The following is a 26,417-nucleotide window of genomic DNA, read 5'->3' as shown; positions in this document are numbered from 1 at the left end:
AAGTCACCGCCGTCCGTCCTCCACGTTCTCCAAGGTCAGATAAGCTGGTGCCGGCTGATCTTGAGATAAGTCGCCAATAGCACTCCAATGCTTCCCTACAAATCGTTGTCTCTCTACCTCATCCGCAATTGCAATCGCCATGTCTGCTACACTGATTCCAGTCAACCGATCCTCAAAAATGTTGTTGTCCTTTTGCTCTCCAAGAAGCACCATTTCGTCGATACTAGTTTCGTATTTCCCAGTCCTGATGCCGGGCCGATACAAGGCCGATGGGGAAACAAAACTCCACCTAAAACTGGTGTTCCCGTCGAAAAACATGTAAGCCGTCCTTCCCGCTTTAATGAAGTCACTTGCACGATCTTTAGTCTTGATGCCTGATTCGTACTCAGCAATGATCTTGCGATCTTCAGCCGATGCCCGATCCTCTCGATCTGCAATCCGCGCCTTTCGGTATTCTCGCAAAGCCGTCCCCATGATGCCAAGTCTTTCTTCCATGTAGGCTATGTGCGCTTCAGAGGTCGCGATAGCGCGGCGATAAGCCATGAAGAAATCGGGGTGGTCGACGCAGCTTTCCTGCGTGTTGGGGACGTGGAGAGAACCTGCCCCACCGACGAAGAGGAAGTACTTCACTGGAGACTGCTTCACCGCGAGAATGATTTTGCGTACAGTCTCCATGAATGGCACTACTGCATATTAGTCTTGTATCTGTTTTGGCCAACCACTAGATTCTTCAGGCTCGCAGCTTCAAAGGATCATTTGGCTCTTACTATAGAGGAGAGCATCGGCGCCAGCTGTGTGTGGACCGTACTCTGAGACTAACACATCGATGTCTTCAAAATTTTTGGCCAAATTAACAGTAGCAGTCTGGTCGATATCGACTGAACGTGGAATATATCGGTCATGCTTCCCGATCTTTTCGGGATTGCGTGATATGCCAATGACCACGTGGCCGCGATTCAGTAATTCTACGCATAAGTAAGATCCACCAAACCCAGTTGGCCCAATGACTCCAACTCGAAGAGGCTGAGAGGTGGACATTGTATATCTTGGGATGTTGGGGGGAAAGATGACTCATGCACAGTGTGTTTGGAAATGCCGAACTTGGGTTCAAAAGATTCGAGCCAGCTTCTACGCCATAATATATCATGGCGTACTCAAACCACGGTGCCTGTGCCCCTGTCTGTATATAGCAAATAACAAGCTCCAATTACCCCACAGTACATGACGGATTTTTGGTGTGACATGAAATCCTCTGAATTGATACTCCCAATGATGAAGGAGTCTGACCTCCACTAACACCTTTGGCCCCCAAATAGCAGAACTTCATACATGTCTTCACATTCTTCAATGCCCTGCAAGAGTCGCTGACAAGACATCCGGAATTGTGATCTTTGGCGCAACATCATACCGAAGTGGTTGGGGTAAATCTGGGGAAATGAGGGGACCATGTGGGGCTTTTGATGAACAGGGTCAGTAGTTCACGCGGGACGTTGAGGAACATCGGTGAGTCCAAGCGTTCCGACAGATAAATTGTTTAACAGCAAGGAAAAAAGAACACATTTTCAGTATCGTATCAAAACCTGATAATACATACCAATCATGCCAGAGCATTATGCATTCATAGGTATCTATTCTCGCAGCTTTGGCATCGCTCAGATGTTTGTACTGACTTTCGAAAGGCCTCGGTGCCATGGGTTATGCTATGGCATCCAATATTCGCAAGAAAATGCCATCTGACTCGATACTATACATTAATGATATCAACATCAATACCTGTGAGAAGTTCAAGAACGAATTTTCATCCCTGGGCCAAATCAAGATTGTCCCAACGGCACGCGAGGCAGCTGAAGAAAGCAAGTACGTACTATCAATAGTACCTGGTGCAAAGGACGTGAAAAATGTGTACCTTGATGAGAAGGATGGAATTATAAGCTCAAGAATAGATGAGGAAAGATTGTTGTGTGAATGCAGTACTATTGATGCCAAAAGTACGCGCGAAATTGGAGAGAAATTGAAGGAGAGGATCCTGGGAACTTATGTTGATACGCCAGTTTCTGTCAGTCGCGTATCATCTTCCATGGCAAGCAATAATCTCATCATTGCGTAGGGCGGTGTACCAGCAGCAGAGCGTGGGGACTTAAGCATGCTGATCGGGCACCCCGCCCCTTCTCCGGAGAGCCCAATCTCCAAGCGCTTGGAGAGTGTTCTCTCAATGATCGGCTCGCCAGCGAAGTTCTTCTATCTAAACCATTTAGGCGCAGGTCTGACGGCAAAAATCTCGAACAACTACCTCAGTGGCACAATCCTTCTGGCAACGGCTGAAGCCTTAGCCATAGGCGTCGCCCAAGGTCTTGATCCTAAAGACCTGTACTCGGTGATCCGCGCCTCTACTGGACAGTCGTGGATGTGTGATCACGTTATGCCAATTCCGAATGTGGCTGATTTCTGGGTTCCGAGTAATAGCGGTTATAAACCAGGGTTCAAAACTCAGATGATGCTCAAAGATCTGGGCCTGGGAATCGAGGCTGGTATTCAAGTTGGAGTGCGACCTACGATGGCAGAGGCGGCAATGCAAGTTTGGGAAAGTGCAAGCAAAGATGAGCGATGCTATGATAGAGACGGAAGTAGCGTATATCTTCACATAGGAGGCAATCTTCCAGCAGGGTACGAAGATAAGGGTAAAAGGATTATTACTGGGGAATGGACATTCGAATGAACAGAAACAGTTCAGGAAACGAACCAAACCTAGCGTGTCCTTGGGAATTTCCAGGCAAAAAGAAAACTGTGTCTACAAAGTCTAAACCATTTTATGTGTTTTCAATTCGTCAGCATCCCAGCTTGTGCCTTTACTTGCTAAATATTCCTGTCCCCTTGACAAAATCTTACTGTTCTCTTCACCTAGCCACTGAGGCTCCAACGCCTGTATTGCATCTTCAATCTCGTAAGCCTGGCCACCAGCTATCCACAATATCTTGCCAGCAAAAGGCATTCTTGCCCCGCCATGGATTTTACCCTCGTTCGATCTATTCGCTGTTCCGCAGAGAACTATACTCCTGGCAACATCCTCTGCCTCATTCTCTGGTAATCCAAGAGCGCGCCAACCATCTTCGATTCCCTTTACAAGTCGAGTTTCTACGATGGTCAATCTTCATCAGGGTACGTGGTCGGAGCTTCACTTGCTTACTTGTCATCCAAGGGCAAATTACATTGATCCTAATCCTCTCCTCGATTGCAGTAATGTGCAGACCCCTCATCAACCCCAAAACTCCATGTTTGCTCGCAGTATACGTAGCTATACCTCCGCACTCTTTGAAACCTGCAATTGAGCTCACAAGCACCAAATCGCCCCCCTCTTTTCTCTTTCTCAGATAGTGCATTCCAATTCGTGCGGTGAAGATGGCGCCGCATAGGTTTACGTCGATCTCTTTCATGCTTGGCTCTGCCCCTATATCGGACGAGGGGGCGAATATGTCTTTGTGCACTGCCATTCCTGCATTTGCAACGACAATGTCAACTCCACCATACTTCGACTCTGCGGCTGCGAACAGGGCAAGTTGGTCTGAGTATGATGATGTGTCACAGTGGAGGAAATGAACACTAGAGCCTAGGAGAGACTCTGACTTTCGGGCAGGTGCCTCATCAATGTCACCAAAGACAACTTTACAACCCGCGTCTATGATAATTGGCAGTCAGACTAGAGAAATGATCTGTATCTCGATGGACTTACCGGCAAATTGCTCAACAGCAGATCGGCCAATGCCTGTGGCACCTCCGGTCAGCACAACAACTTTATCTTGGAGAGTGCTGAGGAGCTCAGGGTTGAACTGAACATGTACCATGATTCCAAATTTGCAGGGTCAATTGAGCAGATCAGCTCAGAAAACGATCCTTCTCTGTTCCGGAAACTCATTGTATGAGAAATTGTCGCAAGCTCAGATTTCCCCACCCCCCACATTGCTTGGCACCCATTACTTTAGTAGACACTTTTGTCACCAATTACATCAATGTCCCAGCGGGGTAACTGGAACGGCGAATAGAATGGGCTGAATGTCTATTAAAAAGACCAGAGTGGACAGGGTTAATGGTAGTATAAGAAGGATTCTGAGAACAATGATGATCGAGCGCAACATTTGACTGGGATGTCCATTGAATTAATACAGGTAGCTACTTATTTTAGGAAGAAATCGTGGAATGCAGCATTGATTGAATCAAATCCAGCCAGTTCACCTAGCTTGAGTATCCTATCGTGCCTTCGAGTCTTCTCTAGGTCAGCAGATCCAACGTACTCAGCCGTACGTCCGACGTCGCTTGGGCCATATACACGAGCACCTATTTGGTCGTTTTGCACAGGCGGCCACGGATCTTCGCCATTAACAAATTTTATGAAATCCTCTCCATAGGTGCGTGCGACTGCCTTTTGTGCGTCCGTCAAATGATCGTTGTAGTTTTGAAACAAATAGGCCACGTCCAGGATGTGGCCTGCTTCGCCCTGGAACCTTCCCTCCCATGGGATTCCCTCGTTGAAATGATAAAGGAAGACCTTGTTTGCTTCTGTTTGCGGCCAGCCTTTCGCTAAACTGATGGCGGCTGCGTAAAATGCTATTTCAGACGCAAATCTCAGAATTGTAAGCATCGCCTCATCATCATCAGTTGAGGGTGACAGATCATAGGCTTTGAAGAGCTCTTCCGCTGCCTCTGGGTGTTCACGGAGCGATTCTCGAACGGAACGGATGAACTTCGATGCTATTCCAGGATTGAGATTATCTAAACCCATATGGCAAAGAATATTGGCCTTTCAACGTTCAGTATGGCGAAAGATGTGGGCTATGCCGTGCACTTACATCTAGTTGCGAGTCACCGATCATTAATCCCTTACACCATCTTCGGCCAGGAATTGGATATTCTGGGTGGTCGTCTTGAGAAGTAACGATCTCGAAACTAGGCGTGCCAGGTACAGTTTCCCCGTCCAGGGTAGGTATCAAGGCAGCCCCAGGAGGCACTTTCTGCCAGAGATCATCGACAGGCAAATCGAGCAAACCCTGTATACGCTCTGCAGATGACTTATCAGCAAGTCCAAGGGCTTCGATAACACTCTGGTACGTAGCCTCAGTTTCAGCCTCGGGGATTGGCTTGAAGAGCAACATGGCACCACCAGTGGTCAGGCAACGGCTCATCAGCGGTTCTTCCGAAAGCAACAACATCGCGACGGACACTGCAGAGAGTTAGCCTGCACGCAGCATGATGGGTGCTAGGTGCTCGCTTCTACTCACAGCCACCTGCACTTTCACCGGCCACAGTCAGTTCATCTGGGTTTCCTCCGAACCCACCGATGAACCTTTTGACCCACGTCAAGGCCGTTCTTTGGTCACGGTAGCCGTTGTTAGGTTTATAACCAGCATCTCGAAGCTCGCGAGAAGTTAAGAAACCAGGGACACCCAGCCGATAGCTTTTCACTGTCAGCGAAGCTCAAGATATGGCCCTTTTCTTACCTACTTGATCGATACGCCGATGACCGGTTTCCCAATCTCTGTGGAAAGCCTCACCAATGGGGTCGAATTGTAGTGAGGGTACCAGCTCGAGCCCACTGCAAAACCTCCACCGTGAATGAAAACATACACCGGGAGGTTGGCGTTCGTATCAATGACTCCATCCTTTCCCTGCGGTACTGTGACATTCAAATTAAGTCCTTCAAGGTCCGAGTGCTCTGGAACTGCTGGCAGAGGCAGCGACTTCTGGATGAACCCAAACTCGGTGTGAATAGCCCCGGCTGGAGACACTGGAGGCGGTCTGTGTGACTTTAAGTAGAGCAATCAAAATATAAAGTCAGGAATGACGGGTTCTTACCCATAGCGTGTGCAATCCTTTATCGGTTGTTCATAGCTTGTCACCAGCTCGGACGGGGCAAAGCGATTCTTCAATGAGCCGTACTTCAATCCAAGAAATTGCACAGTTCCATCGACCAGATTGCCTTGCAGCTGTCCTAAAGCATTATGCTGGAATATGTCTGACATAGCGTCTGGATTGTAGGGGACCGAAATCGATTAGGGGAATCTGCGTGTCTTGGTTGAACATCAATGGGAGCTACCAAGCCAAGCGGCGTCGAGCTCTCTAACAATTTGACTTACTCGTAGCAAAAGTCCTGAAGTACGGTTATGTTGGCTTTTCTCCTGATTCTCCAACCTCCCATGATTACTTACCCCGCCCCGCCGTTGGAGTAGCTGAGCCTTTGGTGGGGCACGAAACATGGATGCAAAGCAATTAGTGGATAGCATGGTTAAACCAATGTGGGGAGAGGAATTAATTGCAAAGCGTGAGTCGTCGCCCGCAAAAAGGAGCGCGGAGGGATTAGGTGATGAGGGGAAATTGAAGCATATCTCATTACATGACCAAGTCTCGTTTTGTAACATGACTTAACAGATCCAGCCTGTACCTGCCGGACATGACAGTTGCAGAACGTTGTCTTGTACCTTTGCCGGCGACAGACGCATATGTTCAATTATCACTACTCGATGGCGGAAGCTTCATCGGCGAGATCTCGAAGATTCATGCTGGCGTAGAGAAACAGAACTTTCGCATGTACAACTGGGCGTTCTACCTGTCTCACAGAGGCCGTCACATCTTGTGGGATCTTGGACTCGTCGAAGTAAGTACTTCGACAACGCTAGACAATTCTTCGTGAGAATAGGGCGCTAAAGGAACAGGACCGAGCGTGTTATACACCATGGGTGAATAAATTCATGCTTGACGAGGTCGAGTTTGTTGGTCCACGACGCTCCATTGTCCAGCAGCTCAAGGAACGAGGTGTCGACCGGAAGGATGTAGATACAGTATTGTTTAGGCATGCATGGCCGACTCTAATAGCAAGTCCTTACTTCTGCTAACTTCATCTATCAAGCCATGCGCATTGGGATCATTGTCGACCTATTCGGGATGTCTTTCCAAATGCCACGGCGAATTTTGGGCCAGGTACCAGAGACGGGTGTTCGCCTGGACACATGGTCGACCCAAGCCTCCAATGGGACGGCCGGTTTTTTGATCCTGAACATGCTACAGAAAGATGGCATGAGTTGAACGGTGACTGGATAGCCTTTGGACCATTTGAGAAAGCGATGGATTATTTCGGAGATGGCAGCTTTTGGGTTATGCAAGCGCCCGGGCACATGGCAGGAAATTTGTGCGCAGCAGCAAGGATCGAAAGCGGAGAATGGATTCTGCTTGGTAGCGACTGTTGCCATTCCAGGTGAGCATCTGAATACGCTATACATCATAGGTCGCATCATTGAGTGCCTGTCAGAGAACTTCTAGACGGGAAATTCCAGATTGCAAAATTCAGCGTGCCTGGGTTGGGGAAGATGTCTTTGCATGCCGACATATGTGCTGCCGAGAGAACAATCTCCAATATAAGGGTGCTCGAGAGAGACTATGGTTTTCACGTAGCGCTGGCGCACGACGCCTGGTGGTTAAAGCAAGGGACAGATGCAGTATTGATGTCGTTACTTGACGACCACATGCGAGAGGCGGCTCAGGCACGTATTCTTCGCGATGGGAGACCTTAGATCTTTCCATACCTGGGCGGTAACTAGTTTCCCAAGGGACTACAAACGCAAATAGACGCAAATGAAATACGTGCACCACGGTCATACGTTGTACATGGTTACAGATTGCGATAACTAATACAAGGACTCTGTCGTGTAACTGTTGTCCTCCCTTTCTTAACAACGCAGGTAGCAGGCCGACACAGAACAGGTAGAGGGTCGCTTAAACTACAAGTCCTCCCGGGCACAAGAGCCTTCAGCTTCGTCACCAATTAACTGTTTCGTTGATTGGCCTTAGCTGTAATACGGAATATCCTAGCACCTTGGGCACATTCGCCTAGGTACATAGACCTTCAAGCCGGCTCTAGTGTATTGCAGCCTTGTCGAATCAACATGCCTCCTTTACAATCATCATCCCTACTCGCGCTGGGTTGGTTGCTGTTGAATCCAACAACACGCGCGAGAGCATTTCAAGTGCTTACACCGAAAGCACTATCTACCTCTTCATTGTCACGCCTCGTCACTTGGGATCCTTTTAACCCGAATTACGCCTAGAACACTACAAATCGAAAGTCCTTCATATAGCCGATCCGTGCCTCAGCACAGTACCTTACGACTGACCTGCGCCGTATAAGTGCCGATAAAGTCGCGCACAACTTGTGCAACATATCATCAACCTTCCTTCCGGGCATTGCTGGATCAACATCAATATGCAACAGTCATATGCCTTACCCTGGGCAGCGCTTCTGATAGCTGCAAGCATTGTCTACTTCGTAGTGAGGCTCGTGCAACATCGCCAATTCTACAAAGATCTGGTACGGGAAACAGATGGCGACCCGCGTATCAACGCGCCCAGCACTTGCTAACTCTGGGGTAGCCAAAACCACCTCACGACTTCCTATGGGGTCATGCCAAACTGATGGGGGACATGCTCGCTTTAATGCCTGGTCAGTGCCATCCACAGGTTGCCATAACGTCCATGGCACAGAAGTACAACCTGCCAGGCCTCTTCTATCTTGATATGTGGCCATTCAGCCACGGAATGATCATTGTCCAAGACCCCGACTTGGCTTTGCACATGACAGCGATCAAGAACCATCCAAAGCACTCCGTCGAAAAGACGTTCATTGATCCAATCGTGGGCGCAGGCAACATCGTCACAGCCGAAGGGCCGTATTGGAAGCATCTACACACTGCCTTTGCCCCTGCGTTCTCCATATCGCGAGTACGTGGTATGGTAGGCATGATAGGCGAAGAAGTCATGATCTTCCGGTCAATCCTGCAGCAGAAAGCGGAGTCTGGCGAGGTTTTCAGTCTAGAGAAGGCCTCTAGTTGTTTAACATTCGATATCGTAGGCAAAGCCGCCTTTGGATATAACCTTGGGGCACAGGCCGATTGGAACAGCCCCGCTCTGCGACATTTCGGCGATATGATTCACGGCTTATCGATGGAAACTCGCAGCTGGAACCCTTTCAAGCGACTTCTCGGACGGCGAAGGCGTCTGACTGCAACCAAGCAGCTAGACTCTCTGATTGAGAAGTTGATCCGACAACGTTATGAGGAACTGGAGCGAGGAAACATCGATGTAAGCCACAAACGATCCCTGAGCATCATGGACCTTGTGCTTCGCGATCGTTTAGAAGAGATGCGTAAAATCAAACAGTCGAAATCGACAGCCCTCGACATGGGCTTCTTGGCCTCGGCAGTCACGCAAATCAAGACCCTTGTCCTGGCCGGTAATGGAACGGTAACAGATACAGTCTGTTTTGTGTTCCTGTTGCTCTCTGATAACCCAAATATCGTCAAAAGATTGCGAGAGGAGCACAACCAGGTGTTCGCTCCAACGGTCGAATCCACCTACGCTATGCTCCAAGACCCTCAACACCATGCCAAAATCAGCGAGTTGCACCTCACTGCCAACGTGATCCAGGAAACGTTGCGACTCTATCCTGTCGGACACACGGCACGAGGGCACGATGAAAACGGCTTCCTTACATTCAATGGCGTAAATTATCCCACCAAAGACCATATGATATGCCCAGTCTCTCACACAATGCATTACAATCCGGAGATCTTCCCGCGACCTTCTGTATTCGACCCTGATCGTTTTTCGCGAAATGAGTCTCCACGGCATGCTTTCCGCAGCTTTGAGCGTGGCTCCAGAGCGTGTTTGGGTCAAGCTTTGGCCCTAGATGAACTGAAGGTTATTCTTCTCTTAGTCATCCGGGACTTTGATTTCCATTGCGATGGTCTCAAGCCGAACAAGTCACCGCGAGTTACTTGGACTGATTTAGACTTAAAGTACGGCGATCGCGCATTTCAGGAGATGGTTTTTGAGGCCAGGCCACGGGATGGGATGCCAATGACAGTAAGTAAGTCGGTTTGAAAGTGAGGGATATTGAACACTTCCATGCGTCTTGTCCTGCAGTAGGGTCTTTTTTTCGTATGATTGGCATATGCGAAAAATCAACATCGGCCGGCTTCATCTGGAACCTTCCAAATTTGATATCATCGTATTTGCCGAATTGAGCTTTTAGGCTTGCTTGTTGTAAGACATAATGCTTGTTTATCATCTTCTGTGCCTATGCTGGCAATCTTTATGCTGTCCCCAATGAGAGACAGAAAGAGAAATGTGAGCTAATCGGAATGTTCATCAATTACTACGTAAACATATCGAGGAGAATATTCTGAGCACAATGTAACAGGCTTGATCATCAGGCATGGTCTCCGGATGTTTTGGTCCGTACACCACAATAAGAAGTTTGTGTCAGCAAAGCATTCAAAAAGCAAAACCGTAAGCGAATTCCAGTCTTTCGTTGCTTCGGCCTTCCCAACCACCGACACTAAAGCAAAGATAGACAATGCCGTGAAACTAATGACAATAACGTCTACGTCACAATAAAGCCAACGACAATCCACACAAAATTCCCCAGTGTTGTAACAACAACAACAACAACAACAACAACAACAACCATAACATTGGCATACATGTTATCCGGAACTCGACACTCTTTGCACTTATTTTCACTACGTTCATTCCATCACCGACGAGCGATGGGCTCCTTCACACTTGATAGAACTATATTCAATTCCGAATTGTATGATCGAGTTCGAGACATTTGGTTCGAGGGACATCCACTTGATGCTAAAGAAGTCAGCATCCCAGTATTGCGACGATGGTTCATGGGCACCCCCGAAGAGAAAGTCGAATTTGACAGCATATGCCGTGAGAATTTCAAACATGCTTTGGAGGTCATTGGTCCTGAGAAGTTCCCAAGCCCAACGGCGGAGCCTTTCTTACGTCAAATCGAGGAAGTTGTCCAAAATGATACAACCCCTGATGGATCGAAGGCTGCGTGGACGACACTCAGCATGGTACTACTCCTCGATCAAATGACTCGCAATATATTCCGCGACAAAAGTGGCCTCGCGAAGGTCTATAGTCATTACGACCAAATAGCGTATTCGTTGATCCTTCACCTCCTGTCCTCTGACAGTCCAATTCAGAGACCGGATCTCCATCCGCAATGGCGAGTGTCCGTTGCGCATAGACAGTGGTTCTTCCTTCCCTTGATCCATTCCGAGAACATTGAAGCACACAACAAGGCATCGGAGATTATGGCAAAACTCAAAGAAGATATCGAGAGTGAGGGGGTCGAACGACAGAGTCAATTTTTAGAGCAAGGTCTGAAAGCGGAAAGAGAGCACAGGGAAATCCTGGACAGATTTGGTCGATACCCACATCGTAACCTCGCCCTCGGGCGAAAATCCACAGCTGAGGAGGAACGATTTCTTGCAGAAGGCGGCGCCACCTTTGGTGTTGCTCAAGCAAAAAAATAGAGTTACGCAATGAAAGAGCTGAATTGAAGATTGTGCAAGATATGTCATGCAATTGCAAGGCAGCCATGATGTTTAAAAGACGAACCTGATCCAGACTTTTACCGCATCGAGCTTACGTGGCAAAATTGAATCGGTGCCTGGTACGCCTGCGCAACCTCATCAACCCTCATCAACCTGTTCCACCAGTCCATGATTTTAGGGAATTCATTCCTATACTCTTCGTCCAAGATCCTTTCCAGGGGCCAGTACAGACTCGCTGCAATACTCAGATCTGCAAGGCTGAATTCATCATTCCTGACAATCCAAACCTTTCCTTCTTGGCTCAAATGCTGCTCAACGCGTTCGAGCGCTCGTAGAAAACTATCCTTGGCCATGCACTCGGTTTCGGCAGGGTATTTTGACTGCATGATGATTATACCATTTGGAAAGATATCGGTGTCTGCAAGAGATATCCACATTTGCACCAAAGCCCTCTCCTCGGGATTTCTACCTAATAGTTGATCCCTCGCAGGCCCAGATTCTGCAACGTAGTGAGCTATAGCTCCTGCTTCCGAAAGGCAAAATCCAGAGGGAGTCTCGATTGCCGGAATCTTGCCGTGCGGAAATTTTGCGAGGTACTCCGTAGTTTTGTTCGTTACGGGATAGTTGAAGTCAGTATCAACTTTTATTTCGAGGTGGTTCAGCGCGGCAGCTGCCAAGGTCTTTGTGACTTTGGCATGCAGAAATTTGGTAGTAGTATAAAGAGTTGCAAAGGGTGGCATGTCTTCGATTGCTGCGGCAGTATGAGGGGAAAGCAAATCATTGGCGTGGGCGTCGAGTATTTCTATTCAGTATGTTCGTATGACTCACTCACTCGTGATTTATTGAAGATGGCTACTGTAGTACAATACGCAATAATGAGCGGGCCAGATGATAGTGAATGCTGTCATGCTGTCATGCATGCTGTGGAGCTTTGTCATGTTCAAAAATGGATGGAAACGGTGCTCTGACTCTCACTTGAGTGAGACACAGGTGCAAGGGGTAATAGGAGCAGGTTCCGATAGTTTCCTCCGCTGGCGTCATCAGATTACACACTTATAAGCATGTTGCAGCAGAGCGGCACCTATAGAATGAATATCGCAGCTGAACAAATGTCACGGCTGAGAAAACAGAGATAGGCTGTCAATAGATTCAAGAGAAATGATAAATAAGGAAGGAAGAAGGGTCTCTGTGAGCAGAGAGATTGATTGAAAAAAAAAAAGTAAAAGCAAAGCCGTTTCTAATCGAAAGACAGAAGTGCATTAAAGGGACAAAAAAAGGGGTCTTACCGCGATTCGAACGCGGGGCCTCTCGCAAGCATGCTTAGATACCCTAAGCGAGAATCATACCACTAGACCATAAGACCGTGATCCTTAATGTCTGAATGACTTGTTTGATGAAAGACTTTCAATTAACACAATATATGTACTTGTGCAAAATAGAAGAAAAGTCACCATGCATTTTATGGTTATCTTTCTAGGTCTAGAAATCCGCAATGTGGGCTCAGCCCACGATACCTGAAACCAAGGGTTGATGACTGAATCGATATTTACCCGCTAGCGTGCGTAAGCTCACACAATACTTCTTCGTAACTTGTGGTGACCAATCCTATAAGTAGCCCCAAGATGTACGTTAGTGCTAAAGCAACTGGGTCGAAGAAAAGACATATGGTCCAGGAATGATTGGACGAGCGAACGATTTCATACAATTTATACGCATGGCTCCCCTTGCAGTTTGTAGATCGTTGCTAAGATAATTGATGCCAGATGAAATCCTGTATTGATGTAGTAATCAGTTTTGGCCAAATCTGTAAACATGTAAGCCATCTTCACCATCCATGGATGTCAATTGGCCATGCGCCAATACGATTAGATACATTGATCGTAGCTGTGAATCAACGATCGTTCGCCATATTGCTGCACGCACCACTGAATACCTAGATATATACCTAGGCGACTAAATGTACTCGCTAGGCGCCCGGCACCGATAATTACAACTTACAAGTAGGTCATCGAACGAGGTGACTGCCGCGGAGGCGAATGAACGCGCTAGTCTACGATAGGCTAGTTTGAGCGAGGAGCTTCGGAAAGTGACATCTGTCTGGATGATGTACCGCGCCACCACGGGCTGGATCTCCAACAACTTGAACTTTACGAAGAAAGCTTCTTTCAAAGTCAGTGTCGAACGGCACGATGAAGAATTTCTGGGCTTTACCTGCTTTCCTGCGTCTTGCGCTCGCAAGTCAGCATTCTTTCAGCGTGTTTGATGATCTCCTCGCATTCCCTCAGGTAAACTCCTCTCTCAAGCATACATTCGCCTATATCTCGATGCTTGCACCTGGAAGCATTTTGCTAATTCGAGACGACAGTATGAAGTTCTTTTTCCGGATACCTACTTGACTGAAGACGAGGCGGCGGGTCTCCTCGCTCGATCTGGATCTCACATCCAACCCTCTACATTGCCGCAATCCCAAGAGACTCAGGAGCTTACGGAAGGACACCATCAGAGCCATGCTCCGCCGGCAGACATTGAAGAGCTCGAGCATACTTATGAGCCCGTTGTCCTTGACGGTCGAAGATATATTTGCAGTATTCCCATCATCGTAGAAGATGAGACTGTAAATGCAACAGCAAGCGCTGAACAAGCAAAAGCAGAGGAAGAGAAGGAATTGGTGCGCGCCGCAGATAGAGGCTGGGAACTGCTGGATGGTATGAAGGACAGTTGTATCTATTACATCGGCGGGTGGTGGGCGTATAGCTTTTGCTACCAGGGGGAGATCAAACAATTCCACCCGCTACCCCCGGGTCGTGGTGTGCCACACTATCCTCCTGCGGAAGATGCCGCTGTCAATAGCTTCGTGTTAGGAAAGTTTCCCAAGCCCGAGGACGGCAGTGATCAATCCAAGGCGTCGAAGGAGACACAGAAAACCCTCGGGAAAGAAGAGGGAACTAAAGAGACGATGGATGACGAAGGCAACATCCAAAAGCCGAAAACTGCATCGGGATCTACACTAGAAGTTGCTAGACTAGAGACAAAGGGAAGCTCGAGATACATGGTTCAACGAATAAGTGGAGGGACTGAATGCGACTTGACAGGCAAAGAAAGAAAGGTGGAAGTTCAGGTAGGCCCATTCCAGACGTTGGCCTCCTCTCTCTAATGATTTGTGTGACTAGTACCACTGCCATCCCCAGTCGGCGGATCGTATCGCCATGATCAAGGAGACTGCCACCTGCACATATCTCATGATTGTGAATACTCCTCGTCTTTGCAATGACGTTGCTTTTCTGCCACCACAAGAAAACCTTGCACACACAATTAATTGCCAACCAGTCGTTCAAGATTTCGAAGCCGAGGCCTGGGAAATGGTACAAGTAGAAGACAAGCTTGCTGAAGCAGAGCGGATAATAGCTCTCGAAAACCAAAACCCATTGCGAGAAATCGCGGACGGTGCAGAAGGATCGACAAAGCGTGGACCCATTGTGGGTGGCATCGAAGTCGGGGCACAGAAATTCGTTGGCTCTGAAGGCAAGGTGATCGAGAAAAGTGTAGTCGTCGGCGGAGGCAAGAAGACTCATCTCGCCACCATCGCAACATCATCCGGAGAGCAATTAAGCGTGGCCGAAATGAAGAAACTTGATATCAAGAATCCCAAGGACGTGGAGAGGCTGAAGACCACCATCAAGAAGCGTGCAGGGAAGAAAGCGTGGAAGCTCGAACTTATAGAAACACCATTAGGAAGAGAGTTTGTTGCAGTCATCGAGATAGAGGATCAGGAGGACGTGGAAAAGAAAGCGAAGGATGGGAGGAAAGAAGATGGAGAATCACCTAAAGGGAAGACCAGCTCCAAAGCCAAAGCCAAAGCCCCGGACAGTGAGGAATGGCAGGGTGCCGAAGACCAACAGGAGGGAAGTGAGGAGATCTATAAGGACGAGCTCTAAGTGTGTATGATGATCTACAATATTGTTTTCGTGTAGTTAAATATTCTTTCGTACGTCGATAATACCCAGGATTGTTTCTCTCCACCACTGTGGTCCACCCCCTACTCATAAACCCTGAAGCTCTTCAAACTGGCACTGTCAGAGGATTCATCACGCTCGCTCCTCCGTCGACCCTCAATTCGGTGCCAGTGATGTAGCTACTGAATCCGCTAGCCAGGAATCCAGCAACTCTTCCGACCTCATCGGGGCGCCCGGCCCTCTCCAGTCCGATGATCTTCTTCTGCACCTCTTCATCTTGCAGACCCGCCGGTGGGAATTGACCGCCTTCGAGGCCGGCATCTTTCAAAGAGACTCCCACGTCGATCTGGCCTGCCGTTATAGCGTTGATGCGCACATTCGTCCCCTTTAGGATCGAAACCCCGGAGCGCACGACACCTAGAGCGGCATGCGATGCTATCGTGAAGGCAGGGCCCCAGCAACCGCCGTAGGTCCCGGCTACGCTGGTGACGACTATGATGGAGCCATATGCTTGACTATAATGACGAGTCAGCCAAATTGCTTTCTCCTGCAACGATAACAAGACGCCACACATATCTAGTGGTATAAAGAGGGGGCCGGCTCACTCCTTTGGCGCTGCATTAGGGTACCTGCCCTTGGGTGTAGTCTTCTGCATAGCAGCAGGAGCGTACTTGAGCGCAAAGAAAGCCGGCATGGCATTCGTCTCGAATGCGCTGTAAAGATCTCTCGGGCCGGTCGACGTGATGCTATGGGGTCCGAGGAGGCCTGTCGACGAGGTCCAGACGTCGAGGCGACCCCATGAATTCAGGACATCATCAATGAGGGCCAAAGTATCTTCCTCGGATGTGATCTTGTATGGGTAGCCGATCACTTTGGTATTGGGGAATTGGGCGTTGACTGATTCGGCGAGCTCGGCATAGGGCTCGTCTGGGAGGGACGAACATGCGTAGATACAGGCAGCACCGTGAGCTGGTCATTATTTTCAGTTAAGCTTCACGTTGATTGAAAGTCACATGCGACCAGGGAGTGTCATATTGGACCATAAGATGAAGGGAAAAATCGAAATACCTGCTAATTCAGTGACGATGGCTTTGCCAACAGCTTGAGTGGCTCCGGTCACGACACAGACGAAGCCATACTAGAGGATCACCACCATGTCAGTTAGATATGTGCAAGTTGTTACGACGGCTACCTTGATTGGGCTTTCATGATGATAGATAGATAAATGAACTAGAGATCAACTCACGAGTTTTCCATCTGACCTGTATGGCGAGAAGTGCTCCGATTGCGCTATCTCGTGTGATGTTGGTGTTTCGTTCGACATAGTCGACTGGTCAATGTCAGTTCACGGAGTGAGGAGGGCCCGAGGAGATGCTTGGGCTTGGGAATGGGCTTGGGGAAGATAGAGAAGAGGAAGTGGAGGAAGAAGATATATTATTGTGGTTTTTGTTCACAAATCAATTGAGTGAGTATTTGTTTTCTCGATGAGGTGATTGGCAAAATGGGGATGCAAGCCATATTACGTTGCTAACGCATACCCACGGGGCGCGGAGATGCATAGTCAGTCAGACAGACGGTCAGTCTAGTTTAGATGGGATGATGGGACAGGACAAGTTCATCGTTTGTTGTTTGGCTGGAGACGGGGAAGACGTGGGTTGCTTATCGGATCAAGGATGGGCTTATCGCTACCTGGCTAGTCACCATACCTACCGGCGTGCGACCCCTACGGTCTTCCTAAGCTTAAAGATGGTTGTACATTAACATACGGAGTAGATGCCTATAGGTAGGTAGGTAGGTAGGAGTGCAATGCAGTACGTGATACTCGAAGCCGTAACTAATAAGATTTGGCTGTTCCGGCAGAAAGAATATCACAAATTCAAACATGTCATCGATCATCTGTCTAGAGCTATATTGTACGGTGTAAATTGTGCGGAAACCCCCATCATGTCAACCCTCGTTCCTGACTTCGAAATCTCTCCATGTGACCTGGACATTATAATACTATCGTGGACTTCTCATCCTCGTTGAATGACCTTAATAAGGAATTGCTTCTAAACTGCGAAAACTAAGCTTTCTTGTCTTTCCCATCCTCCACGATGCCCTTCAACTGATCCCTAGATGGAAGACTGGACGGCCCGAAGCTCAATGGCAGCAATTCACCCATGGTCTTTACCTTAAACTCCCCTTTCTTGTTGAACATGAAAATTGGCACGCTGTCCTCGCAGAACTCGCGCAAGAACTGCCTGCACATGCCGCACGGCGAACAGAAGTCGTCCATGTCTGTAGAGACGCCGATTGCCTTGTAGGAACCAATTTTGTGGCCTTGGAGTACTGCGGTGCCCATCGCGGTGCGTTCGGCGCAGGTTCCCACGGGGTAGGATGCGTTCTCGACGTTGGCACCTGATACGATGTGATGCTCAGCTCCTGATGGCGAGGGGCTGCGAATGAGGAGAGATGCGCCGACTCGAAAGAGAGAGTATGGACCTTAATAAAACGATCTCCATGTTAGTTCGAAGTAAACATACATTGATTCGACTGCGCGACAATATCTATTGTGTCTCATGGAGGGGCAAAGCTTACAATATGCCGTGGCTTTCGCATCGTTACATTCCGAGCCGAGTACCTGTAGCTCTGCAGCCGAAACGCCGTGAATCAACCCATCGCTTGATTTTGCGACCTCCTCGGCGGGAATAGGTCGAAAATTTGATGTCGACATGGTGGAAAGGAAGGAGAGGAGGGGTAACTGCTCTGCGCGCTCGGAACTTGAAGATATGAATGAATAATGGAAAGCCTCGGCCTATCGCGACGCTTAACTCGGTTTAGAAGCTGGTCATGGAAACAACATTATTCGGAGATGCCCGATGGCAAAACGTGATGATTGGGTATCAATATCAATACAGTATAATCGTGGTCAGTAGGTAGTGGTGGCATTATTATATTAGACGGTGAACGTAATTGAGCTTTCTGTACAATCAATTACTCGTTCCTCTGATGGATGGAGTTATTAGTACCTACCTACACACAATGCGCTATAGATGATGCTTTGAAGTACTCCTTATTTGGGAACAAAGCTTAGCCTTGAGTTTCACCCTATTGCATTTATAATGGTAGTACAGTGTCAATATCAATGTGACCAGTAAGGCGCCGTGCCCCAGAATCGAACTATGAAGTTGGGTATCATGTACTCGGTAATCTATACACCGTCAGGTAGACGTTTTCGCATCCTTCTACACTTCCGCCTCTGCTCTTGCTCGTAAGCCAACCCTAATGTATCAATTGAACCGGCTTCCCTTTCTCCCACGCATGAAGACTTTCTCCAATATTCGCCCAATAGCGTAAGTTGACTGCCTCCCGTTTCGCCGCATCCACATCATCTTCCCGGAAAGCCTCTTCCAGAATCTGCAAACTCCGTCTCACCTTCGCTTCATTCTCATTCTTAAGAACCACGAGGTCATCCTCCGATTCCGCCTCCTCAATCCGTTCGTTCGTCTCCAGTACCTCCATCAAAAGCTCCGGATCCTCCACCTTGGCCGTCTCATCTTCTGCGACCTCGATCCCCCGCAGCGTCAACAAGTATTGCGCCCGCGACAGTGGAGATGATAGCGTTTTGTATGCCTCATTTATCCGCGCAGAGAGCGCCTGCGCCTTGCTCTTGTCCGCTGGAGGGTGCAAGTCTGGGTGGGCGCGCGCTTGCAGTTGCAGAAATTCTCGCTTCAGCGCGGATAGATCTATCGAGAAATCACCCTGCGGCGGCGGCCCGGCTGGAAGGGATTTCGGGAAGAAAGTGTAGTGGGTTTGCGGTGCGGCTCTAGTATCCTCTTTGGTCGTGTTTGAAGTGGTGGTGGATTGCTGGAGGCGTGGAGACGACCGGGTGGAGATTCTGTGGATGCATAGGAGACATGGCCCTTGTCGCGTGCGGAATGTAGTTGTAGATCTGCCTGAAGGGATTGATGAGAGCAGTCTAGGTGTGATGAATGGGGGTATAGGGCGCATGGTTCTATCGTTATGCCGAAGAAGAGGAAGTTGCCAAATAAAACTATCGTTGTGTTGAGCAAGAATATGAGGTTTGAGAGATGGATATTTATGGAGCGAATTCGGCGGCAAAGTTAATTATTCAAGGGTTTGTTCCGCCGATAGTGTTACGTCATCTAAATACTGTAACCTAACTCGTGACTACTTAGGTACCTACTAACTACCTAAGCAGCTAAGGTATCTGGGTAATCACGTAGTGTAGGTAGTCATTCGTTGTTCCAACAAAATATGCGATACGAGAGCGAAACCTGTATCGATTATGAGGGTCTAATTATAATATCTCTAGCTAATACTTGATATATTTGCCATTTATTGCATACGGGGACGCGCCGTACTCGTACAATAAAGGTTCGCGGGTATTTACACTCGTACCAATAGTTTGTGAAGCTTCAGTGATGCCCGTCTTCTGGAGCACCGTGTCTATCCGCATTTTTCGAGGATCGCCAGTTTAGAAATCCCCCAATCTCATAAATCTGACAGCGGCGAAAGGATATACTATGCACAAAGGCCCGACAAGAACAGCAAACAGTAAATTGCCACCAACTCCCACTTAAGATACATGGCAGTTTCTGGATCGAGGTGCCTAGGAGGCTTGTGGATTAGAGATGATCTCTCTTCTTTGTGAAAATATCAAACGACTCGCCCGGAGCGCGTGGATCTTTCCCGATGCCGTGGTAGATCTCGCATCTGAATTTCAGGCATTCGACTCCGCGAGCATCCTGAAACACTTGGATGATATCCCCATTGTGCAAGTGTCCAAATAACGGACGGCCCTTGTCGTCCACCTTTCGGAGATGTTTCCCATTGATACTGATGCCAGACGTGGCACCAGTTGAAATACCCACATATAGACTGTTCAAGGTTGTCCAATCTTTGCCCTGCTGGGAGAGCGTATCGACACTGGGACTACCCACATCAGTTGAGTACCAGAAAATCCCGAAAGCTGTTTTGGGAACACGGGTATCTTGTGGATTTTCGTATACTATCGTGTTTGCTGGAAGTCGACCCCACGACGTCAGGCTTCGTTCAATATTAAGGGTAAGACCCGGGACAAACGAGTCAGCAGTAGCAACGAGCTTTCCCAACCGGCGGGGAGGGGGTTTGATATCGAGATCTAATGGTAGTCCTGGAATGACACTTGAATCTTGATGGTCATTATGATAAACATCACCACCGCTGCAATTGCCAGCATCGGTAGAATATCTCATCGTATCAGGCAGCTTTGTCTCGGCAACCTTGGCTGCTGCGGCTCCAACAAAATCAAATCCGCTGACTTTGCTTGCATACTCGAGATTGTGGGTACTAGGGTCGTAAGGGTCATAGTAGAACGAGGCCGTCTTCGGTAAGCTGATTTGTCTGTCCAGTTGGGGAGGCTTGGCTCTAGGTGTCGCTTCGCTGACCTGGCTATGCTGCGAAACATCTGTGCTAGGAGCATTATGCTGGGAAGCCGCTGGTGTCCTTGGGGTTGCGGGACTATCAGGGCTGTGAGCGCCAGATGGTGGGGACTGAGCCGAGATCATATTCAAATCGCGAACCATTGATTCCGCGCCAAGCAGACTTGGTGACGAGAACGTTGTGTTGGATTGGGGGAGGTACTTGTGACCCGAAGTGTCTACCTGTTCCTGTAGCCCACGGTTGCTAGTAATCGCTACTTGGTCGGGAAGGATGGTATCGGGCAAAACCTCGCTACTGGTGTCATCATGTGAAAGAGCATCATTTGCATGAGCACTGAGGATTCCTGAGCTCTGGAGTGCAGACTGTCCAATCTCCCCGAAGAGTCGTTGCTTGTCCAAAGGCTTCATCTCGATCCTGAAGCTCTCAGCAGCATCTTTGTCATCATCGAGGTGTTCTGATTGAAATGAAGGGTTCGAGCTAGCGCCGTGGTTTTTATCGCGCATCTGGTTCCGCGGCACCAGTGGATCTACACGTATCTTCTTAGATTGCCGGTCGCTCACGAGTTGCTCGAACTCGGCATCTTCAAGAACATCACAGCCGTAATCGTCAGACTGCAGAAGATCCTCACAAAAATTGAGTTGGGAGAGCTGTTCCTCCACGTTCTCTGATTCATCCTCCTCCAGAATGCTTTGAAGGGTCGGATCTTCAAGTACTGCTACTGCGACACCCTCTCTTAGCCAAGGATGATTAAGACACTCTCGATCTGTCGGGCGAAGGGCTGGATCGGTCTGCAGCATGCGGCAAAGAAGGTTAATGCATAGATCGGATACGTTGGCTTCTCGCAAGGGAGTCGTATCTAGGCATGTGGTCATGATATTGTTGTACATCGCTCGACCCGTAGCGTCGGCGATGCCTTCGAAAGGCGGTTTGCCACACAACGCATACCAAAGAACAGCAGCAAATGACCAAATGTCCACAGACGAGCTGTACGAATGAAATTGCTGCTTTGCTCCACGGCGTCGTTTTGTTCCCTGAGTTGCCCTTCCATCGAAATCGGGAAAAACCTCGGGTGCGCAATATAGAAGTGTGCCGCAGAAAGTCTTTAGGAACGTTTCGTCATGTTTGACAACCTTAGACAGCCCAAAATCAGACAGCTTGACACTGAAAGGCTCGAAACTTGCAATGAGTATATTATCTGGCTTGATGTCGCGGTGCGTTATCTTCCTTCGATGGAGATAGGCGAGGGCACTCAGGATTTGTTGGGCCATCGTCCGGACCAGTGACTCTGGCATGCGGCCCCGTTGATTGAGATATCCTTGCAGATCACCGTGCCGAACAAACTCCATGATAATGTAAAGAAAGTCGCCCTGGTCATAGTACTCGACAAACTGGACAACGTTGGGGTGTCGCAATTCCTCCATGATTTTCATCTCGTTGTCGATCTTTTTGTCAAGCTGGCCATTCTTCATGAAACGTCTCTTTTCAAGTTCCTTTGCCGCGAGCAAACTACCGTCAATCTTAGTGGCAAGTTGATGAACCGTCGCAAATGCACCCTTTCCAAGAAGACCTAGATTCCACTTAGTCCAGATTTCGTCTGATCTTTACTTGGTGCACTACTGACCTATGATGTTGTACTTTACTCCACCATCCCAATGCATCGGCGGTCCGCTACGATCTTTCCCCAGGCGTTGAAGGGCTGCTTGTGAAATGATTAGTCGCTGAGCTTCCTCCATAAAAAGGGGGACCCACCTTTGAGCTGCTCGGGTCCTCTTACACACTTTGTTAGAAATGCACGAACGTTCTCGTGGTAGTGGTGTTGATGGGATGTACGCGATGGAATGCGAACGATGAACTTTATGACCTCATTTTCATTGGCGTTCTGGATGCATATGATGGAGCCAGAATTGAGCATCCGTGACTTGGCAAATCGCCCTGATTCGCGACCTCTTAACAAATTCTCATCGACAAGTGTTCCATTGGTTGACATGTCTTCTAGCATGAGGATGGTGTTCTCGTTTAGGTATATGCGGAAATGCTGGTTACTGATACGTTTCCCAGAATCCGAACCAAAAACTATGTCTGAGGATCTCTCGTTACGCCCAAAAACGAATCCGAGGCTAGGCTCTTTCAAAGGGGAGGACATGCGCAAAGCTAGGTCAGCACCAATTCCGGAGTTTCTTGTTGGTTCCTCGAATGGTGGGCTTATGATAATGGTTTCCTGCTCTTCAATGTCTGAATATTCGCCGAACGAGTCGTCGTATGGATTGCGAAATAGGACGTGCTGTCGCCTTGTCGCTGCCATATCCTCTACAATTTTGATGGCACCTGGCGATGCTGGATGCAAGACGGCGAGCACGTCTGCTACATCTTTCTCGTTAAGTCCAGAGTGGTTACGGCCTAATCGTCGGGGATCAAGTACCTGCTGAGTAGCAGGTTGGGTGGGTTGCGTTGAGTCGTTGGTGGCCATCATAAACGCCGACAGTATTGGTGTTGACTGACAGTCAGTACCAAGGTAGCAAAGTGAGGCAAGGAAGAAAGAAAAACCAAGAGCCTAAGTATGATACACAGGTACAGTTCAAGGCAGCCAGACGCGAAAATGGTACGTATAGTTCGCGAAAGATGGTAACACTCTGTGGTTGCCCCGGCGATCGTGGTGAGAGAGTATTTTCATGCGTCGGCCAGTAGTCCGCAAACAAACAATTTGTTGTACGGTCAACAAATGCGGGGCAGAATGAACAACACAAAATTCTAGTATTGTAGAGTGACAATGTGATCCAAGTCAATGGTACATATCACTCATGCCGACGGGAAGAGATACTACGCCCTGTTTATGTCTTGGCTCTTCACGATCTTCGAAGATGAATGTACGAATACCAATCCAGCCTGGCCGAGGCCGCGCTCACGCCAGGCCTCTATTCCTCCAGCTGCGACACTCAATTGTCTTTGGACAGTATATCAAGGCAGATCAAGGTGGAGGTTTGGGTATCAATCGACGACGGGTGCAAGAGGTGAGCTTCTTCGCGGCTTGGAGGAAGGTGTGCTGCAACGCGCGTTTGCAGGAGCTACGGAGGCGATAGGAGACCGATTATCATATGGACCGAGGAGCCAAGTGTGGATGTGTTATATTTGCGGTACACGGGCAGCAATGGCCCAGAGAGGTGGCGGCGTGGGGATGAGGGGAGAAAGGTCGTGGACGTCTGATAGCAGATGGGCGAAATAAAAGCAAGCGAGGAGGTATCTAGCGAGTTGCCCGGTGAACAGCTCCGTTTGTGATCAAGAATGATACGATTACGAGGTAAATTATCAGCCTAATGGTTGCCTGGCATGTCTGGCCTAAGTTGGTTGGCATTATTCAGCCGTACAAAGCAAAGTGATGAAGCACGTACTTGGCATGAAGGACAAATATTTAACTTAACACAGGTCAAATACGTGTGTGCACTCCATATGAAGGATGGTAAAATGTGATTTGAAGGAATATTTAATTGGATAGGGGGAGAGACATTAACAGGTCCAAGACTATGGTTACTCGTAGTAACAGGACAGGAACAGGTATAGTCCGGACAGAGTAGTTACTGACGACTGTACACTGTGCAGTAATGAATAGCGAGGCAGTGTGAACTGTGTAGTGTGTAGTGTGTAGTGTGAGGTGATACTGGTCGGAGTCAGAGTCAAAATCAGAGTCAGAGGAGACAGGAGAGGAGAGGAGAGGACTCAGGTCGGGGAGGTCTCGGCAGTGTCGATTCACTCTCCCATTGGTCCAATGCTGACTGACCTTTATCACGTGACTGATACTTCTGGGTACATGGGTAATTACGTGGGTGCCTAATGAGTAGTGCCCAGTCTTACAAGGTACCTTTTTTAAGGGTGTTTTTTTTTCTCGGGGAGAGGTCAAGTAGGTACGAGGTAGGTAAGTGGTTAAGCACGCGGCGGGTACTCCGTACTCGTAGGTTCTACTGTGATACTTGTACACGTACATAGGTGCCTAGGTACCTAGGTACTAGCACCTACCTACACAGTAGGTAGTTACGAGTAGGCAGGTTCTCGATAGTAAGGTACTGTTCAAGACCACCACCTTTGATGAAGATGTAACACATGGAACCCCCATTTCCCATTTCAATTCATCTTCTGATCTTGATCTTGACTCCCATGAATGAAACCCAATGTTGGCCAGATGATCACGAGTACTCATAAATTGACGGTCGTCTCAAGCAAACGCCCACGCCAGAAGTCCATTCGATTGCAAATGTTGATCCCAATAGTTAATTAACAGACCCACGTTGACCGTTTTCTACACGATATACTCCGTATCACCAATTGGATCGTTGCTGATATTCAATAAATCAGCAACATACAGATGCCCCGTATAGGTACTTGTGTAGAGTGTAGGCCGTCCTGTTGTGGTAACCCTCCCGATGATGTCATTAACCATCAGACAATCTTATCTTCTCACAGATAATGTCACCGGTTCTTACAATAATCGCAATCATTCGAAGCGTCAAGTAGATCTTAACCCTCGGTTCGCCATGGCGCAAGCAGATTGAAGCCTTGTCCTTCTGTTATCTATGCATCTGACTGATGTATGTACATACATGAATGCATACACATACACACATCATCCAATGTCGTATTGACATGTATGCATCCAGATTTACTTGCAGAGACAATGTCAAGGGCCGCAAGGCTGAAGGATCGAATACGAGCCTGGCTGTCCCATACACCTCACGTTTTAATAGCAGCGAGTAATGCTACGAGTAGTCTGACCCACCCATGGATTTCGCAACCCATGGCCGCGGTTATGGTTGTTGGTAAACACCTCTTTGTCGGGCGAAGTGGAGTTGGATTTCCAGATTGCTACCATTGCCGTCTGCTTTCAGCTCTCAGCTCTCAGCTCTCAGCTTTCAACCTTCCACATGCACTTCTTCCCAGGCTACCCAACGGGCACACCGCATGTCTAGCGCTTCGTTGTGGCAAGCTATCTATAGCTATTGCATGAGTTGAAGAAGTTTGTGGCGCCTGCTTCTTGAACATGATTTGAGAGATTTATTTTGCCAGTGAGTCCGCACGAGCTGGCACGAGCTGTTCGGGCTCGAATATTGCTGCGTTGTGCCCAACGTCGTTATTCAAATAGCTCTGACACTGGCTCAAAATGAAGTTCACTGTGTATTTGATATGTTGTACTTGTCTATGCCCTTTCTCTGCGCGCCCTTTTGCCCATACTATCATTGCAACCACAGATCAACCTCTTGACGAAACACAACGACCCCGCTCACGCCACAACGCCTGTGGCCTTGGGCAATGCAGCGCTCCAATTGCTGACTCCGTTGGTCTTCCTGTGCGGTTGGTCCCTGTCAGGTGGGCTTGTCTTCGAACCCTTGGTACAAAATTTCACCGGAAACCCTTCGCCAGACAACGCATCGTCCTTCCCCGAGTCTTAAGCTGGACGTACTAGAATTCAACAATCTCAAGAGGCGAAAACGGAGCCCCTCTCGTTTGGATTCAGTAACCCTGTCTCTGCGTTGGCATGAAGGCCACCCTCTGAGTAACATTCGGAGTGTCGCCCGGCAAGAACGATCTATCCAGATCATCCACGTTGCCCAGGACGATATGACTGGCTTCGCCAGATCATCGGCAGAGGTGAGGC

The 26,417-nt window shown here is 48.5% G+C and overlaps 14 protein-coding genes and 1 non-coding gene across 15 annotated transcripts; 6 read left to right on the top strand and 9 right to left on the bottom strand.

The window, feature by feature from the left end:
* Positions 1-3: 3 nt before the first annotated feature.
* BU24DRAFT_496660 (NAD(P)-binding protein) lies at positions 4-1,038 on the bottom strand (the record flags this gene model as incomplete). Its single annotated transcript, XM_033534209.1, has 2 exons — positions 4-683; positions 768-1,038. The coding sequence occupies 2 exons, from the start codon at positions 1,036-1,038 to the stop codon at positions 4-6; spliced, it is 951 nt and encodes a 316-aa protein (XP_033378152.1).
* A 664-nt stretch (positions 1,039-1,702) lies between these two features.
* On the top strand, positions 1,703-2,716 carry BU24DRAFT_444558 (3-hydroxyisobutyrate dehydrogenase mitochondrial precursor; the record flags this gene model as incomplete). Its single annotated transcript, XM_033530643.1, has 2 exons — positions 1,703-2,056; positions 2,108-2,716. The coding sequence occupies 2 exons, from the start codon at positions 1,703-1,705 to the stop codon at positions 2,714-2,716; spliced, it is 963 nt and encodes a 320-aa protein (XP_033378151.1).
* Positions 2,717-2,797: 81 nt separating this feature from the next.
* Positions 2,798-3,839, bottom strand: BU24DRAFT_444557 (putative 15-hydroxyprostaglandin dehydrogenase; the record flags this gene model as incomplete). Its single annotated transcript, XM_033530642.1, has 3 exons — positions 2,798-3,132; positions 3,185-3,673; positions 3,728-3,839. 3 exons carry the CDS (start codon positions 3,837-3,839, stop codon positions 2,798-2,800), a joined length of 936 nt encoding a protein of 311 aa, XP_033378150.1.
* Positions 3,840-4,168: 329 nt separating this feature from the next.
* Positions 4,169-6,140, bottom strand: BU24DRAFT_496657 (carboxylesteras-like protein; the record flags this gene model as incomplete). Its single annotated transcript, XM_033534208.1, has 5 exons — positions 5,845-6,140; positions 5,494-5,787; positions 5,271-5,446; positions 4,842-5,212; positions 4,169-4,792 (listed from the first exon to the last, which is right to left on the bottom strand). Exons 1-5 carry the CDS (start codon positions 6,009-6,011, stop codon positions 4,169-4,171), a joined length of 1,632 nt encoding a protein of 543 aa, XP_033378149.1. The 5' UTR covers positions 6,012-6,140.
* A 299-nt stretch (positions 6,141-6,439) lies between these two features.
* BU24DRAFT_357460 (uncharacterized protein) lies at positions 6,440-7,556 on the top strand (the record flags this gene model as incomplete). Its single annotated transcript, XM_033523954.1, has 4 exons — positions 6,440-6,637; positions 6,696-6,832; positions 6,896-7,240; positions 7,295-7,556. The coding sequence occupies 4 exons, from the start codon at positions 6,440-6,442 to the stop codon at positions 7,554-7,556; spliced, it is 942 nt and encodes a 313-aa protein (XP_033378148.1).
* Positions 7,557-7,824: 268 nt separating this feature from the next.
* BU24DRAFT_378919 (cytochrome P450 3A30) lies at positions 7,825-10,285 on the top strand. Its single transcript, XM_033524677.1, has 2 exons — positions 7,825-8,350; positions 8,413-10,285. The coding sequence occupies exons 1-2, from the start codon at positions 8,246-8,248 to the stop codon at positions 9,919-9,921; spliced, it is 1,614 nt and encodes a 537-aa protein (XP_033378147.1). The 5' UTR covers positions 7,825-8,245; the 3' UTR covers positions 9,922-10,285.
* Positions 10,286-10,589: 304 nt separating this feature from the next.
* Positions 10,590-11,375, top strand: BU24DRAFT_436742 (DUF924-domain-containing protein; the record flags this gene model as incomplete). The annotated part of the gene is made up of 1 exon (XM_033530174.1): positions 10,590-11,375. The coding sequence occupies one exon, from the start codon at positions 10,590-10,592 to the stop codon at positions 11,373-11,375; it is 786 nt and encodes a 261-aa protein (XP_033378146.1).
* Positions 11,376-11,473: 98 nt separating this feature from the next.
* BU24DRAFT_414272 (glutathione S-transferase) lies at positions 11,474-12,136 on the bottom strand (the record flags this gene model as incomplete). Its single annotated transcript, XM_033526209.1, has 1 exon — positions 11,474-12,136. One exon carries the CDS (start codon positions 12,134-12,136, stop codon positions 11,474-11,476), a length of 663 nt encoding a protein of 220 aa, XP_033378145.1.
* A 537-nt stretch (positions 12,137-12,673) lies between these two features.
* Positions 12,674-12,759, bottom strand: BU24DRAFT_t81. The gene has a single exon. It is a non-coding gene; the product is annotated as a tRNA-Pro (tRNA).
* Positions 12,760-13,513: 754 nt separating this feature from the next.
* Positions 13,514-15,415, top strand: BU24DRAFT_427827 (uncharacterized protein). Its single transcript, XM_033529320.1, has 3 exons — positions 13,514-13,681; positions 13,762-14,514; positions 14,567-15,415. Exons 1-3 carry the CDS (start codon positions 13,586-13,588, stop codon positions 15,329-15,331), a joined length of 1,614 nt encoding a protein of 537 aa, XP_033378144.1. The 5' UTR covers positions 13,514-13,585; the 3' UTR covers positions 15,332-15,415.
* On the bottom strand, positions 15,016-16,985 carry BU24DRAFT_427826 (NAD(P)-binding protein). The gene is made up of 4 exons (XM_033529319.1): positions 16,596-16,985; positions 16,418-16,487; positions 15,955-16,318; positions 15,016-15,864 (listed from the first exon to the last, which is right to left on the bottom strand). The coding sequence occupies exons 1-4, from the start codon at positions 16,671-16,673 to the stop codon at positions 15,456-15,458; spliced, it is 921 nt and encodes a 306-aa protein (XP_033378143.1). The 5' UTR covers positions 16,674-16,985; the 3' UTR covers positions 15,016-15,455.
* Positions 16,986-17,087: 102 nt separating this feature from the next.
* BU24DRAFT_496651 (cytidine deaminase) lies at positions 17,088-18,113 on the bottom strand. Its single transcript, XM_033534207.1, has 2 exons — positions 17,930-18,113; positions 17,088-17,833 (listed from the first exon to the last, which is right to left on the bottom strand). Exons 1-2 carry the CDS (start codon positions 18,063-18,065, stop codon positions 17,415-17,417), a joined length of 555 nt encoding a protein of 184 aa, XP_033378142.1. The 5' UTR covers positions 18,066-18,113; the 3' UTR covers positions 17,088-17,414.
* Positions 18,114-18,320: 207 nt separating this feature from the next.
* On the bottom strand, positions 18,321-19,421 carry BU24DRAFT_427824 (Co-chaperone Hsc20). Its single transcript, XM_033529318.1, has one exon. The coding sequence runs from the start codon at positions 19,340-19,342 to the stop codon at positions 18,614-18,616; it is 729 nt and encodes a 242-aa protein (XP_033378141.1). The 5' UTR covers positions 19,343-19,421; the 3' UTR covers positions 18,321-18,613.
* A 559-nt stretch (positions 19,422-19,980) lies between these two features.
* On the bottom strand, positions 19,981-23,243 carry BU24DRAFT_357344 (kinase-like protein; the record flags this gene model as incomplete). The annotated part of the gene is made up of 3 exons (XM_033523949.1): positions 19,981-22,343; positions 22,398-22,475; positions 22,526-23,243. The coding sequence occupies 3 exons, from the start codon at positions 23,241-23,243 to the stop codon at positions 19,981-19,983; spliced, it is 3,159 nt and encodes a 1,052-aa protein (XP_033378140.1).
* Positions 23,244-25,058: 1,815 nt separating this feature from the next.
* On the top strand, positions 25,059-25,997 carry BU24DRAFT_64579 (uncharacterized protein). Its single transcript, XM_033534496.1, has 3 exons — positions 25,059-25,176; positions 25,229-25,827; positions 25,929-25,997. The coding sequence occupies exon 2, from the start codon at positions 25,356-25,358 to the stop codon at positions 25,767-25,769; it is 414 nt and encodes a 137-aa protein (XP_033378139.1). The 5' UTR covers positions 25,059-25,176; positions 25,229-25,355; the 3' UTR covers positions 25,770-25,827; positions 25,929-25,997.
* Positions 25,998-26,417: the final 420 nt, after the last annotated feature.

This window comes from Aaosphaeria arxii (assembly GCF_010015735.1).
Source record: "Aaosphaeria arxii CBS 175.79 unplaced genomic scaffold BU24scaffold_12, whole genome shotgun sequence".
NCBI lineage: Eukaryota > Fungi > Ascomycota > Dothideomycetes > Pleosporales > Aaosphaeria > Aaosphaeria arxii.
Note: the sequence above shows the minus strand (reverse complement) of the source record. Positions and strands in the feature narration are given on the sequence as shown.